General features: G+C 40.2%; 1 protein-coding gene and 2 pseudogenes across 4 annotated transcripts; all 3 read right to left on the reverse strand.

The window, feature by feature from the left end:
- Positions 1 to 1,484: 1,484 nt before the first annotated feature.
- LOC111336526 (uncharacterized) lies at positions 1,485 to 5,574 on the reverse strand. 3 transcript variants are annotated; one of them, XM_088728814.1, is made up of 3 exons: positions 4,714 to 5,545; positions 3,127 to 3,865; positions 1,485 to 2,587 (listed from the first exon to the last, which is right to left on the reverse strand). In XM_088728814.1, the coding sequence occupies exons 2-3, from the start codon at positions 3,839 to 3,841 to the stop codon at positions 2,037 to 2,039; spliced, it is 1,266 nt and encodes a 421-aa protein (XP_088584940.1). In that variant the 5' UTR covers positions 3,842 to 3,865; positions 4,714 to 5,545; the 3' UTR covers positions 1,485 to 2,036. The 3 variants fall into 3 exon arrangements, with proteins under 3 accessions (XP_088584940.1, XP_088584938.1, XP_088584939.1); XM_088728813.1 differs by having other exon boundaries at positions 1,486 to 2,587; positions 5,444 to 5,574; XM_088728812.1 differs by having other exon boundaries at positions 3,127 to 5,545.
- Positions 5,575 to 7,716: 2,142 nt separating this feature from the next.
- On the reverse strand, positions 7,717 to 11,030 carry LOC148727315 (uncharacterized; annotated as a pseudogene). The gene is made up of 2 exons (XR_015989202.1): positions 10,369 to 11,030; positions 7,717 to 8,000 (listed from the first exon to the last, which is right to left on the reverse strand). The product of XR_015989202.1 is annotated as an uncharacterized LOC148727315 (transcript).
- A 762-nt stretch (positions 11,031 to 11,792) lies between these two features.
- Positions 11,793 to 12,403, reverse strand: LOC148727316 (uncharacterized; annotated as a pseudogene).
- Positions 12,404 to 14,623: the final 2,220 nt, after the last annotated feature.

The following is a 14,623-nucleotide window of genomic DNA, read 5'->3' on the forward strand; positions in this document are numbered from 1 at the left end:
TCCATCAAAATAGTCCACCAAAAGTCACGTCGTTAATTTTTAGGTTCGACAGCTGGATGAAACGTTTTTATTCACATTGTATGTTTTAGTTAACCATGAAATTTAGATAAGGCGTTCGCTCAACGTTAAAAAATGTCATCGACCAAAGTTAGATCGATTCTTAACGACGCGCAATAAAATCGTTCTTTAGCTCTTTCGGTCGTGAAAGCAGTCGTGTGTGAACTGATCACTCACCAGAGAAAAAGATTCGCGGCTGTGACTTTCTTCTGCACGAAAACAATAATTATCTGGTGGTTTGATTCAATCTGGAGTTGCAACTGGATCAGCTCTATTAATTTTGGTCCATATAAACATGCGTATGTAGCATGCAAATCATGACAGCTCAAACGTTTTATTCTGTGAAAGGTCAATGTCAGTTAAATTGTTTCGTCACAAGAACTTAGGTTACGCACGTTCGCTACATTTTCTGTTTTGATTCTCGGTTCGAAAAACGTGTAGCAACTGTTAATTGACTGATTTTGCTGAAAGAAAAGTTCCCAATTTTTTCAATTTCGTTTTTTGATCCCAAAGTCAACCCTTACCTATGTTTAGCCAGTTTATGTTTGTATTCCTATGGTTCTGGATCGTATTATGACTCTAGCATGTTTTTGAATTGACATATAATCTGCCTGAGGCGAACGCATGTAGCACTGCTCTTTAGACGATAGTCTTTTTTCTTCTGTACCATTGTTCCTTGACTAACCTCGCGTCTCAAAACCCGCACAAGGTATAAATGGTCGTATTCCGGGAGTGCCTTTTTGTCAGGGTCCGAGAGGCTTAACTCTTCCCTTAGGGAAAACCCCAAAAGCACAAAAACGGTTTAACATCACGCCTTTAGTGAAAACAATAACCAATGGGTTACTAAAAAATTGAGCTGCGAAAGTAAACACGAGTCGTCTACCGGTATACCGAAGCGTTCACTCACCGGAGTAATAAACTTGCTCTTCTGACTATGGTGCTCTATCTTGTTCTGGAGGAGAAGCCCGGCTGGTCCACTATTTATTGATTTGAACTTTAGCAAAGAAATGACAACGTAAACGTTTCATGGTTAGAAGGTCAATTTAAGGTCAGTAGTTTCGTCACAAGGACTGATGTTCAGCATTCTCTCTATCCTTCTTGTTAAGATTTCGGTCACGATTTTGAAAATATTTGACATATTTTGTGGCTGGACTCTTAGTAAAAGAAAAATTCCTAATTCCTCAACTTCGTTTGTCGGACTTTCATTTAGATTTTATTTAATCAGTCCCGGTTTTTGTGCTATACTAGTTCTGGGCCGGTGACTTTTGAACGCGAATTAACATAATTTGCGTGAGGGTAACCAAACTTGAAACGTAACCAAAACATTTCCGTGCGCGTGTGCATTTTCCTCATCGCTCCTTCCTGTGGCATAATTCTTAAGACAGTGCAACCAAAAAGTTTAGACAGCAGAACGATGGTAGTAAATTGTTTTATTACTTAATTTTCCGTTATATTTCAAAGTACTTATAACTCACGCAGTTGACTTATGTCACGTTCCTAGCCTTATTCTTGTTTACTTGCATGTTAATTGGCAAAAAACCCTGCAGTCAACGCTTGTAATTATGGGACCAGTTCATGTTTGTATTGGTTCTGTATCGTTATAAGACTTAGGCATGTTGTGAATCAATATATAATTCATCTGCCAGAGACTAACGCTAACTGCTTCTAAGACGATAGTTTTTTTCCGTCTGTATTCTTGTTCCTTACTTCTTGTAAAAACTAACCAATGGGTTTACGTCCTCTAGGTTGAATATTTTGCGAAGAACAAGTCATTGATTTCTCTTTTTCACGAGCAAAAAAGGGCGGCAATCACATTTTCCTTGTTGTTTGGTGTAGGTTTGTGCTAAACTCGAGGGAATTTATCAGCTGTGACCAGTCTTAATTCACTTATGCTGCTCATGAAAAGACCTAGTTACATTCATTTGTAAGGTGGTTTGCAAAGCTATGTTAAAAAATGTTCTTTGTAACAAAAACCACCGTTAATTTAGCTGAGATGAAGTGTTTCCGATGAGACTGTCCGTTTCGGCGGGTTCCTGTGTGACTTCATCATTTGGTGAAAATGCTATCTTCTGCATTTCCAAACTTGTGCAACCATATCTTGTTTGGTGGACCGGCAGCTTGGTGTTTTCATCAGTGTTCACGGGGTTCGCCTTTTTCGCAAATTGCTGAGATAGATGTGTTGTGCTCCATCTATTTTCTGGATGGCCATTAGCTGCTCTAGGATAGAGCTTTTTGAACTGGTCGTAAGCATCACGGTAATGCCATTTCGGATTTTTCTCATTAGAACCTTTGAACATTTCTGTCACCATTCTTTCGCCAAATTTTTCCGGAATTCCTTCGGGATAGAGGTCTTTCTCTTTTTCTTTTCCCAACTGGTCGTTGCCTTTTCTTTTGCTTTTGTTGTCTGCTGTGCTACTTCCCTGTGTGTCGTGGTCGTCACTGAGGTCTTCTTCACAGCGCAAACCCCGAGTGAACTCATTAAAAGTGTTAATAGCCCATTTCGCCTCCCGTTCTTCAAAGGCGCTTATGTCTATGAAATAATCGTAAAAGTACATTTAGATTAACTAAACATATGTCACTAGCTTTGGCAGATTTTAAACCAACCGCTGACCATTACAAAAAAACAACAGCAACATCAACAATGAATCAAACTAAAAACAAAATAGACGCCAAAGTATATCTGAAAATTCTTAAGAAGACGGCCCTCAAGCTTTCGTTATATGCCAAAAACTGCAGGCAGACCCAAGCCATTCAGATGAAACAAATACTCTGATCACAAATGCCCTCTTGAGGCTACATGTTACGGTCCGCCCGACCCTATATTTGATGTCTTTAGCGCCCTAAGCAATGACGATTCTGTTCATTTTGTTTGATACTTTTCGTCATTTCACTTGTATACTTATGCAGTTTTATCGAAAAGTACAAGTGCTTCGTCGCAAATCATACTGTGCCTGTTCCTGCTAGTAGCAGATCAGTGATATGTCTCACGACTTTTGATGGAAAAAGCCTGCTTCAGTTCTAGGCGGATAAGTGCGAGTTAGATAATGCACAACAAATATTTTGCGTTACCGTGTAGGATATCTTGGTCTTTGAGTATGCAATTCTTATTGATGATCACCACAGTAGCGAAAAAAGCCATGACAAGGAAAACTACCCAGGCGTAAATTTGTGATTGGGCCCCAGCGGTCTCTACTGCCAAGTCGTACTTTTTGAGCTCCTCTGGATCAGTTACGTTTCTCTTGCGGATATCCGGCCCTACCTCGCCGCAAATGTAGTAATCCTTTCGTAAGAATGCCACGCACAACCATACAGACGCCCCCACCAGTGCCTTGACTATGCTGGGAAAGGTGCGTCCGCAGAAGAACCCAACATTATAATAATCTGCAACTAGACATCTGTCGGAGAGTTCCCAGACGTCTCCGATGAGTAGCATGTTGAGGAAGAAAATAATAGTGGCTGGACCGTACAACCAGAAGCGGCCATAAATCTGATGATTCTCCAAGGGGCAGTCAAAGACTTCGGCATTCAGTAGAAATTGAAGCCCAAGCACTGCTTGTGAAATTACCAGGTTCGTCAAAGTGGTCTTGTTGTTAGTGATTAGGCCTGGAATGGTTTCCTTGATTTTGTCTTTAATGACCTCGAAATATCTAGATACACAGCCAGAACCTTGGGCCCCAGAATCTTGGGCCCCGGAATCTTGGGCCCCGGAATCTTGGGTTCCAGAATCTGGGGATGGTTCGATCGCCTGTGGCTCATTACCAGGCTCTGTACTCGTAGCGGACATTTTTGATGAAGATGGAAACTGCAACTATGATGGTAGTCGAAGTAAGTGCTTCCCAATGCGTTATTTACTTATTTATTTGTTCCTTTGCGAGATACAAAGTAACCTACTTACTTGAAACTCAATAGCAATTTTCAAGATATAAGACTTAAGGCAAGGTGAGTGAGCTACAAGGCTTATCCAATCACAGCAGGTTTAACTGATGCTTGAGGCATGGTCAGTACCAAGGAAAATATAATCGATCGCCTCCATGTAGTAGACACCGTTTCTATCAAAACCTATAATCATCATTTAACTTCTGCTGCTTTTATTTTGAAAATGTCATTTTCTTTCAATCGATGTAAGGAGGCTGTCATGATTCAAACGCGACTCGAGCGGTGTCTCTGGCATAGTTAGCAGCACATTGCAAATTGTATTCAAGAAATAAGTTATGAACCATTTGTCAAAAGGCTCAGAATAATAGCGAGGATGGATGATGTAAATTACGCCTTGAGAATAGTCCCTGCGGAAACAAATTGATACTCCAGGGCTGTAGAGGGTCCCTGTCCCTCATCTGCTTTTAACTCAGAGCTTTGTCATTATCATGAGCAGTCAATAGAAAGATATTTTTGTTTGCTTGAAACTCATGCAATCGTTTAATATCCATCAAAATAGTCCACCAAAAGTCACTTCGTTAATTTTTAGGTTCGACAGCTGGATGAAACGTTTTTATTCACATTGTATGTTTTAGTTAACCATGAAATTTAGATAGGGCGTTCGCTCAACGTTAAAAAATGTCATCGACCAAAGTTAGATCGATTCTTAACGACGCGCAATAAAATCGTTCTTTAGCTCTTTCGGTCGTGAAAGCAGTCGTGTGTGAACTGATCACTCACCAGAGAAAAAGATTCGCGGCTGTGACTTTCTTCTGCACGAAAACAATAATTATCTGGTGGTTTGATTCAATCTGGAGTTGCAACTGGATCAGCTCTATTAATTTTGGTCCATATAAACATGCGTATGTAGCATGCAAATCATGACAGCTCAAACGTTTTATTCTGTGAAAGGTCAATGTCAGTTAAATTGTTTCGTCACAAGAACTTAGGTTACGCACGTTCGCTACATTTTCTGTTTTGATTCTCGGTTCGAAAAACGTGTAGCAACTGTTAATTGACTGATTTTGCTGAAAGAAAAGTTCCCAATTTTTTCAATTTCGTTTTTTGATCCCAAAGTCAACCCTTACCTATGTTTAGCCAGTTTATGTTTGTATTCCTATGGTTCTGGATCGTATTATGACTCTAGCATGTTTTTGAATTGACATATAATCTGCCTGAGGCGAACGCATGTAGCACTGCTCTTTAGACGATAGTCTTTTTTCTTCTGTACCATTGTTCCTTGACTAACCTCGCGTCTCAAAACCCGCACAAGGTATAAATGGTCGTATTCCGGGAGTGCCTTTTTGTCAGGGTCCGAGAGGCTTAACTCTTCCCTTAGGGAAAACCCCAAAAGCACAAAAACGGTTTAACATCACGCCTTTAGTGAAAACAATAACCAATGGGTTACTAAAAAATTGAGCTGCGAAAGTAAACACGAGTCGTCTACCGGTATACCGAAGCGTTCACTCACCGGAGTAATAAACTTGCTCTTCTGACTATGGTGCTCTATCTTGTTCTGGAGGAGAAGCCCGGCTGGTCCACTATTTATTGATTTGAACTTTAGCAAAGAAATGACAACGTAAACGTTTCATGGTTAGAAGGTCAATTTAAGGTCAGTAGTTTCGTCACAAGGACTGATGTTCAGCATTCTCTCTATTCTTCTTGTTAAGATTTCGGTCACGATTTTGAAAATATTTGACATATTTTGTGGCTGGACTCTTAGTAAAAGAAAAATTCCTAATTCCTCAACTTCGTTTGTCGGACTTTCATTTAGATTTTATTTAATCAGTCCCGGTTTTTGTGCTATACTAGTTCTGGGCCGGTGACTTTTGGACGCGAATTAACATAATTTGCGTGAGGGTAACCAAACTTGAAACGTAACCAAAACATTTCCGTGCGCGTGTGCATTTTCCTCATCGCTCCTTCCTGTGGCATAAGTCTTAAGACAGTGCAACCAAAAACTTTAGACAGCAGAACGATGGTAGTAAATTGTTTTATTACTTAATTTTCCGTTACATTTCAAAGTACTTATAACTCACGCAGTTGACTTATGTCACGTTCCTAGCCTTATTCTTGTTTACTTGCATGATAATTGGCAAAAAACCCTGCAGTCAACGCTTGTATTTATTGGACCAGTTCATGTTTGTATTGGTTCTGTATCGTTATAAGACTTAGGCATGTTGTGAATCAATATATAATTCATCTGCCAGAGACTAACGCTAACTGCTTCTAAGACGATAGTTTTTTTCCGTCTGTATTATTGTTATTACTTCTAGTAAAAACTAACCAATGGGTTTACGTCCTCTAGGTTGAATATTTTGCGAAGAACAAGTCATTGATTTCTCTTTTTCACGAGCAAAAAAGGGCGGCAATCACATTTTCCTTGTTGTTCGGTGTAGGTTTGTGCTAAACTCGAGGGAATTTATCAGCTGTGACCAGTCTTAATTCACTTATGCTGCTCATGAAAAGACCTAGTTACATTCATTTGTAAGGTGGTTTGCAAAGCTATGTTAAAAAATGTTCTTTGTAACAAAAACCTCCGTTAATTTAGCTGAGATGAAGTGTTTCCGATGAGACTGTCCGTTTCGGCGGGTTCCTGTGTGACTTCATCATTTGGTGAAAATGCCATCTTCTGCATTTCCAAACTTGTGCAACCATATCTTGTTTGGTGGACCGGCAGCTTGGTGTTTTCATCAGTGTTCACGGGGTTCGCTTTTTTCGCAAATTGCTGAGATAGATGTGTTGTGCTCCATCTATTTTCTGGATGGCCATTAGCTGCTCTAGGATAGAGCTTTTTGAACTGGTCGTAAGCATCACGGTAACGACTTGTTCGCCAACGAATCGAAATCTGAAGCCCTGATAATTTCTAGCCAGAACTTTATTGGCCCCCTGCCACGCTTGGCCTTTGGTAATAGCTTTATTGAGTACAAAACATCATCTAAATGTCTTGGGGTGACAATTGACAGCAAGCTATCATGGCAGGAGCACATAAAGAACGTTTGTAAGTCATTCAGCAACAAAGTTGCAGTACTGAATCGGATAAAGTTTTTACCGATACCAACCTTAGAAAACATTTATTATAAAACTATTATCCCTAGCGTTTTGTATGGCATTGTAGTCTGGGGGTCTTGTTCTTCAACCTTGACGGATGATATTGATCGAATTCATTTAAGAGCTACTAGAATTATTTACAACCTACCACATAGCATCCACAGTGATGACATCATGAACGCTCCACACTGGAACTCTATTGTTTCATTTTACATCAGGAGACTTTTAGTTATTACGTACAATATCTATCATGGAAATAGCATCGAGCCTCTAAATGACTTAATAGTGAAATCCGAGACTCCTTATGACTTAAGAAAATCCCTAAAAGTTACGGTTCATAGACCAAGAACAGAAATGGGAAGATCTTCGTTTAAGCACAGAGCTGCACTATCCTGGAACCTCCTTCCCGAAGACATAAAGAACAGTTCAAACTTAACTTCCTTCAAGAGAAAACTCAGGGAAAATAAGAGAATTCTGAAATCTATCAGTTTTGCTAAAGCTTCCTGCAGCGTTTCCTACAAATCTGTTGACTTTAAATACTTTTAACATTTACTCCGTATTGTTATTAATATTTATTTCCTTTAATTGTCATTATTTACATACCATTTTCGGTCTATTCACTAATTAGGTATTTATTAATTGATAGTTTAGTTGATGCAGGTCCACATCAGGACGTAATGTCTTGCCTATCCCTCAACCTGCTTTATTAAATAAACTATGATGATGATGATGATGATGGTAATGCCATTTCGGATTTTTCTCATTAGAACCTTTGAACATTTCTGTCACCATTCTTTCGCCAAATTTTTCCGGAATTCCGTTGGGGTAGAGTGTAATCTTAACCTCGTCTTCTCTCTCCTTTTCCTGGCCACCAGTTTCGTTCTCATTTATTATTTCTTCATCGTGCAAACCCCTAGCGAACTCAGTAAATGTCTTCTTAGCCCATCTTGCCTCGCGTTCTTCAAAGATGCGCATGTCTAGGGAAAGATACATAAGTAAGCGTAGTCCTAGATGACTTTAATAGATATCTGACAGTTAGGGCAGACGCCATGTATTAAAAACACAGTCAAGTCACGGAAAATACTTTGGTATATCACGAAGATCAGAGAGAGAGAGATTGTCTAAGTTTTGTAGATTAAATAGATGGATAGATAGTTTATTACCAAATAAAATACATTGCAGCCATAGGCTGAATTGCGTGCTTTTCACAATCTTTGATTATATAAGACTATATAAGACAACCAATTACAAAAATGCTAAGACCTAAATAAAATTACTAATATAATAACTATAACTAATATACAGCAGCAGAGTAGCTAAAAATCTAGGTTAGCACACGCGCACATAGCCGGGATAAATGAAGATTTAAAACGATCAGTGCGAAAGCGCGGCATGTTGAAAACGCGCCGGTGTCTAGTATTGTAAGCTGAAAGATGTCTATCTGGCAGCAAATTATATAATTTGTGAGATGGATTTGAGATAGACAAAAACAGATCCGTACATAATTTAATGCGTCTGTCATAGAGCGAAGCTAAACCGTGCCTTTCCAAAGAGTCATGGTATGACAGTTCTGGTGAAATGATGGATAATGCGCGTCGTTGGACCCTTTCAATGTCATCACTAAGATACGCAGGTAACGCATGATGGAATATTTGTGCGCAGTATTTCAGAACAGGACGTATAGTTGTACATTAAAAATTAATTATGTCATCCGCTGGAACGCGGGCTCTCTTCAGGAGGACTAAAAAGTATAATCGTTTGTTTGCTCTTTTTATAACATCAATGATGTGGTTGTTCCACCTAAGGTTACACGAAACAGTCACGCCTAGGATCCTAGCCGACTCTACCGTCTCTAATTCTTTGCCATCTACCAAGAGGGGAGTGAAATGGTGTTTCTGCCTTTTGTAGTCGGTGACCATAACTTTGCATTTGTCAGCGTTAAGCTGCATCTTCTGTCCTTTGGACCAATCCTCCACCACTTTAACAGCGGTTTGGGCGTCACCTAATGCGTTACGCGGGACGATCTCTGCCACCGTCGTGTCATCAACGTTCTTCCAAGTTTGAACCTGGGGAATTCTTAGATCATTTATCATTAGCAAGAAGAGCCATGGCCCCAATTTTGTCCCCTGAGGTACATCAGCTGGTACGGGGCCCCACTCAGCGAAACAATCAGCAGATAATTTTACGGGTTGGTAGCGATGCACTAAGGAGTCGACTACCCAACGTGCTACACCCCGAGGGATATCAAGACTGTAAATTTTATGAGTGAGCAGTTGATGGTCAATGTAGTCAAAAGCTTTGCGGTAGTAAAACAGGACCACACTGACTGCATATCCCGTGCCATCAGTTGCGCGCGTCCAGTGATGGAGCATGGACGTCAGAGCTAGGGCCGTGGAGGATTTCGGTAAGGCTCTAAACTGGTCGGATAGATAATTTTCAACACAGTCGGACCGATGAACGCAGATACCACGAAGTCTTCGGCTAATTTGGAAATTATTGGTGTGAGGGAAATGGGTCGTAAGTGCTTGTTGATGACTTCGACAGGTTTCTGTTTAGGAATGGGTACCACATCCGCCAGCTTCCAAGATGGGGGAAGTTGTTGCTCAGCAAAGCTACAATTAAGGATGGAAGTCACTGGCTTAGCTATAAAGTCAGCATATTCCCTAAACACCCAACTAGGTATCCCATCGGGACCCGCAGCCTTGCGGGGGTTCAACTTTCTGATTGCGGTCAAAACATCGACCTCAGAAATGGTTACCACGGCCGAGTTCGCTTCGAAGGGTGGAGTAGCCTCGAGTGGCGAGAAAGACTTCATTTGGTCCAGGAAGGCAGAATTGATAGCGTTTGCGACATCACGGTCTGGAAGATGGTGATCCAGTTCCTCGACGTGGAGTAGCGAACGCAGGCTGTCAGAACCTGGCGCAGGGGTTATCCCAGCGATACGCTTGACCTCCCCCCACCATTGGGAGGGATTGGTGTTCTTTAGATGTTCAACTTTAGAAGCAAAAAACCTCTCAGGAAGAGTTTTCCGCTCCCGGTTAACAGTATTTCGATTAGCTAAAACGTGCAGGAACGCCACGCCATGTTAAAACAAACGAGTCTAATCAAAAGTGCATGCTTCCAGCGTTAACCCTTTGCCTGATCCCCTCCACACCATAATGGCACAACGCAAGAAATATTCAGTCATGGTTCCGCGTAATTTTCAGTAGTGATGCACAATCGAATACTACATGTGCCTCGTCATCAATCAGATTGTACGGTTCTAAGAGCGGGCCTCTTACGGTATCGCTGTTATACAACACTATTTGTAAATTAAGAATAAAAGAAAGAAAGAAATTGCGTTACCGTCTAGGATGTCTTGGTCCTTCAGACAACAATTCTTGCTGATGACCATTACAGAAGTTAAGAAAACCATGAGCAAAAATATTGCCCAGGCGAAAATTTGAGATTCGGCACCAGCGGTCTCTACTGAAATGTCGTATTCTTTAAGCTTCTCTGGATCAGTTTCGTTTATCTCTCGGATATCCGGTCCTACCTCTGCACAGACGTAATAATCCTTTCTGTAAAATGCCAAGATCAACCAGACAGATGCTCCTGCCATCGCTTTGACGATGCTGGGAACAGTGTGGCCACAAAAGTAGCCAAAATTAATAGTCGCGTACTAGACACCGGTCGGAAAGTTTCCAAATGTCTCCAATGATAAGCAGGTTGACAAAGAAATTGATCGCTGGTGGGGCGCACAACCAAGGAGAGAGCATAGATTTCATGATGCTTCACGGGGCAGTCAAAGACCTCGGAGTAAAGCAGAACCTCGAGCCCAAGCACTGCTAGGGAAATGACCATGTTCTTTAGAGTGATCTTGTTGTTGGTGATAATTCCTGGGATGGCTGGACATCCACCAGCAGCTGAGAGTGTTTTGGTGATTTTGTCTTTAATCGTGCTGAAACATCTAGTTCGGCTAGTAGAGACTGCGTCTGACTCCACGTCGGTCATGGTGGATTGACGATTGAATAGCCCTACCCACGATGGAAAGCTGAAGCTGAGTGGTTCTCGCAGTTTTTGTACGCAGGATAATATTTTAAATCGCCACGGGTAATTGGTGGAAGAGATAAGGAGGTATTGCATTTCACAGAGGCTTCCCTTTCCTTGCCTAAAAAACCTGAAATTAGAATGTTCTGGTTGATTTTTTTCTATTTTTTGGATCATAATGCCGTTTCTCTCAAGTTGGACTTTGAACCAGAAGCGAACCTGTAAAATAATTCAAGTAGTTTGGTCGGTCGTTTCAAAATGAATAAACAAGGACCAGAGATGAAGTGATCTTAGTATCAGTTAGGGCTTCCGCTCATAAAGAACATTCACATAAATCCCCTTTTCAATACAACTGGAAGTTGAAGGCACAATCCGAACTAAGACAACGACAACAGCAACAAGAAAGGAAAAAAAGAAACTTAAGGATTATCTGACATCATCTAAGAGAGCAGAAGTTACGTTGTATGTAACCCGATATACGAAGTAATCGACAGAACAAACGTGACACAAGTCGACATCGAATATGCCTGCCCCTGAATTTGTACACGTAGCGAACTGGTGAGCAGTTATCAGGAAAACTGGATGGCTGGAAAACAATAATTTTATCTTATGACTCTCTCGATTCTTTGTAAACAATAAAAAATCAATTTTTCCCAATTTCAGCTTGACCTGGTATTCTAGAAATTTCTAGAAACATTTCTTTTACAGTAACTATTCATAACAGTAACCATAATAAGAAGTTAAGAGAAAAGAAGGAAACGTTTCAGTTCACCTTCATTTTTGATCTTCAAAGCTTTTACTTTAAATGTCCACAAAATCACCAAACCGAGCAGAAACTATGCGGCGGTCTGTGATTCGCCTTTGCTTCTGGCGATTATCTTGGCTAATTCTTGTCCTTCATCTTCATTCAAATCCTGGCGCTTCTCAGGATCAGGCCCCACTGTTGCGCAGATGTAGTAGTCCGCTTGGGCAAACGACGCTGTCAGCCGTGCAAGAGGTGCAGCGAACGCCCTCGAAACCCTGGGAAGAACCACATTGCTGAATACCGCGCATTTCGTTTCCTTTTGCAGCTTTTCCTTTATAGTTTTCAGGAAGCCATGGGGATTAAGCTTATTCCCGACGACCAAGAGGTTTACCATCTATAGTCTGACACAGGGAGCAATAAGGTACGAGTACCCGTATAGTTGATGATTTTCCACAGGGCAATCGAAGAGGTCCGATTTTATTTTCGCGTTTATTGCCACAACGTTCCCTGACAGACCGGGGTTCAACAGGCTTTTCCCATTTTTGCGCAAGAATTTAATGCCTTTTAGCACTTCTGTCCCAACTGTCATGTCTGAAAGTAACTGAAAATAACACACATCAAGTTTTATTTCATGTCTTTTGAAGATACCATAAGCGGCGTCATTTTACCAAACCACATCGACTTCAAGTCGAGAGATCTTAAAATCAATGATTGAAGCACTTAACTACAGTATCTCTTTCGTTTTATTTCTTATATCTTTGCAATTTGTAATACCTAATTGGCTTATCTATTACTTATTGTTCTGTCTTTCATCGTTCGTGAATTATGCATGCTCTCCTAGTCATTTTCGCTGTTCAGTCAAACCTCAAGGTATTATAATAATTGAGAAGAATATGCTACCTTTCTATAACATCAAGAAATGGTTAGATGTTCTAGTCTTCTCGGATAGGGACGAAGAAATGGAGGTCCCGTCTCCTGCAGGGTTAGGGGCAGGAGACGTTAATTTCCCACGCACGAGATTACTGTGTGATGGATATCCTCCCCTGGGGTGGGATGGGTGGGTTACAAAGGGGTTAGGTGTCAATTGGGACAAAAGTTCTGTTCCTTTCTCCTGCCATTCCCGTGGCGAATAAATTAAATTCTAAATTCTAAATTCTAAAAACCTGTTATTGAAGAATTTATAGTAATGTTTGTTTTCCTCCCGCCTCACTTAGCTGCGCTATTTTTCGGGTAGGGATTGTTAGATATGTATTTTAATTGCTTAAATAAATAAATTTTGTTTCTTTGTTTGTTTTTGTTTTGTATTCACCTATTTTTCTCTTAGCGGTTTTTGCAGACTTTGTTAACGTCAACTTTCGTTTACTATAACTCAGCTCTCTTTTTTTCGTGTAACATAATTGAATAAAAAATTGCTATTTTTTCAAAGAAGGCCAAAAATATTAACCAGTCGGCGTAAAAAATGACAAATTTTAACCGTTGGTCGTAAAAATAATTAAACATAAAAATTTATCTTTTAATCACCAAGGAACGGCGGAAGTTAACCGTTAGCCGTAAAATGGCCACAATTTTAACTGTTAACCGAAAAAGTCATTACCTCACTGAGAAATTCTAAATTGAGTACCTACCTTATTTCCACAATACTACCAAGGAAGAGAGGGACGTTAGAGCAGATGCTTTGAATGTACTTATTGGGATCTTGACTGATGTATGAGCACACAGACTTCTCTTTAACTGGTGACGTGGTGTCGCAGTTTAACCAAATACACCTGTGGCGATTATCCGAACAATTCCTGAATGCCAAGACCATTGGCAATCAGTCGTTTTCAGCTTTTCAGCCAATAGGATGGCGCCATATTGTAACCGCTATTGGAACAACTATTATTGTCATAACTTGGCATGAAATCTTAGCGAGTGATAGAAAAAAAGTATCGAGCAAAAAGGGAAAATTCGTATTTATCAAGTTTGTGCGAATCGAAGACTGCAAGAATCGAACTTTTCGTGCAACAGTTGGGGAAAAAAAACTAGCACTTTTTTCAATTAGCAGAAAATAACTAATTTTTTCCATCAATTTAAGGATTAGAAAAGGATTAAAAGCTCAGAAGAAATTGAGTAAAATCAGAGGGAAATTGTACCGGTCGTCAGTTAGCAGTAAATTTTGTGCATAACCTATCTAATGCCTCCGTTAAGAATAATGATCTTCATCGCTCGTATGATAACTACTGAGAAATTTTCTTCCCAAAGGAAATGCTCGACTGAACATTTTTTAGTTAATTAAGCGTTCACATTTTTTGCTTTTCGTTTCGTTTCGTTTCCTCAGAAACCCAATTAACAGAGACAATTATGAATGTGACAAACAGAATTGAATTGTTTTGTTTTCATTCCCCTTTTTCATGGTAATTGCAATATAATGCTAGTATACTAGACCTTCTCAAGAAGGTGTTGTCCAAAGCGCTCGGAGAAAAATAAAATTGTTGCAATTATTATTATTGATACTTCCACAAGTGAAATGCTCTCTTAGCCCTCAGCATCCCAGGATCAGTATGCATATTCTCCATACTGTTCTCTATACATTTCCTAAGGTGCTGACAAGGAGAATTTGCTTCACAATCAAGAGCTTCTTTAGTTGGTGATCATTTTCTTTATTCTCATGACCTTACAGTGCGATTTAGGGGCGATATTGTGAGGAGAAATTAGATGCTGATCGCTGTTTGGGGTCAAGGGTTTAGGTCATTTGCATGTTGTTTGAATTTCCACCCTTAACGGCTCTTGGTGAAAGAAATTGAGACGTATATTCTTGGAAATTTATAGTAGAAGTTACGAGTCTCT

Source organism: Stylophora pistillata, chromosome 7, assembly GCF_964205215.1.
Source record: "Stylophora pistillata chromosome 7, jaStyPist1.2, whole genome shotgun sequence".
Lineage (NCBI taxonomy): Eukaryota > Metazoa > Cnidaria > Anthozoa > Scleractinia > Pocilloporidae > Stylophora > Stylophora pistillata.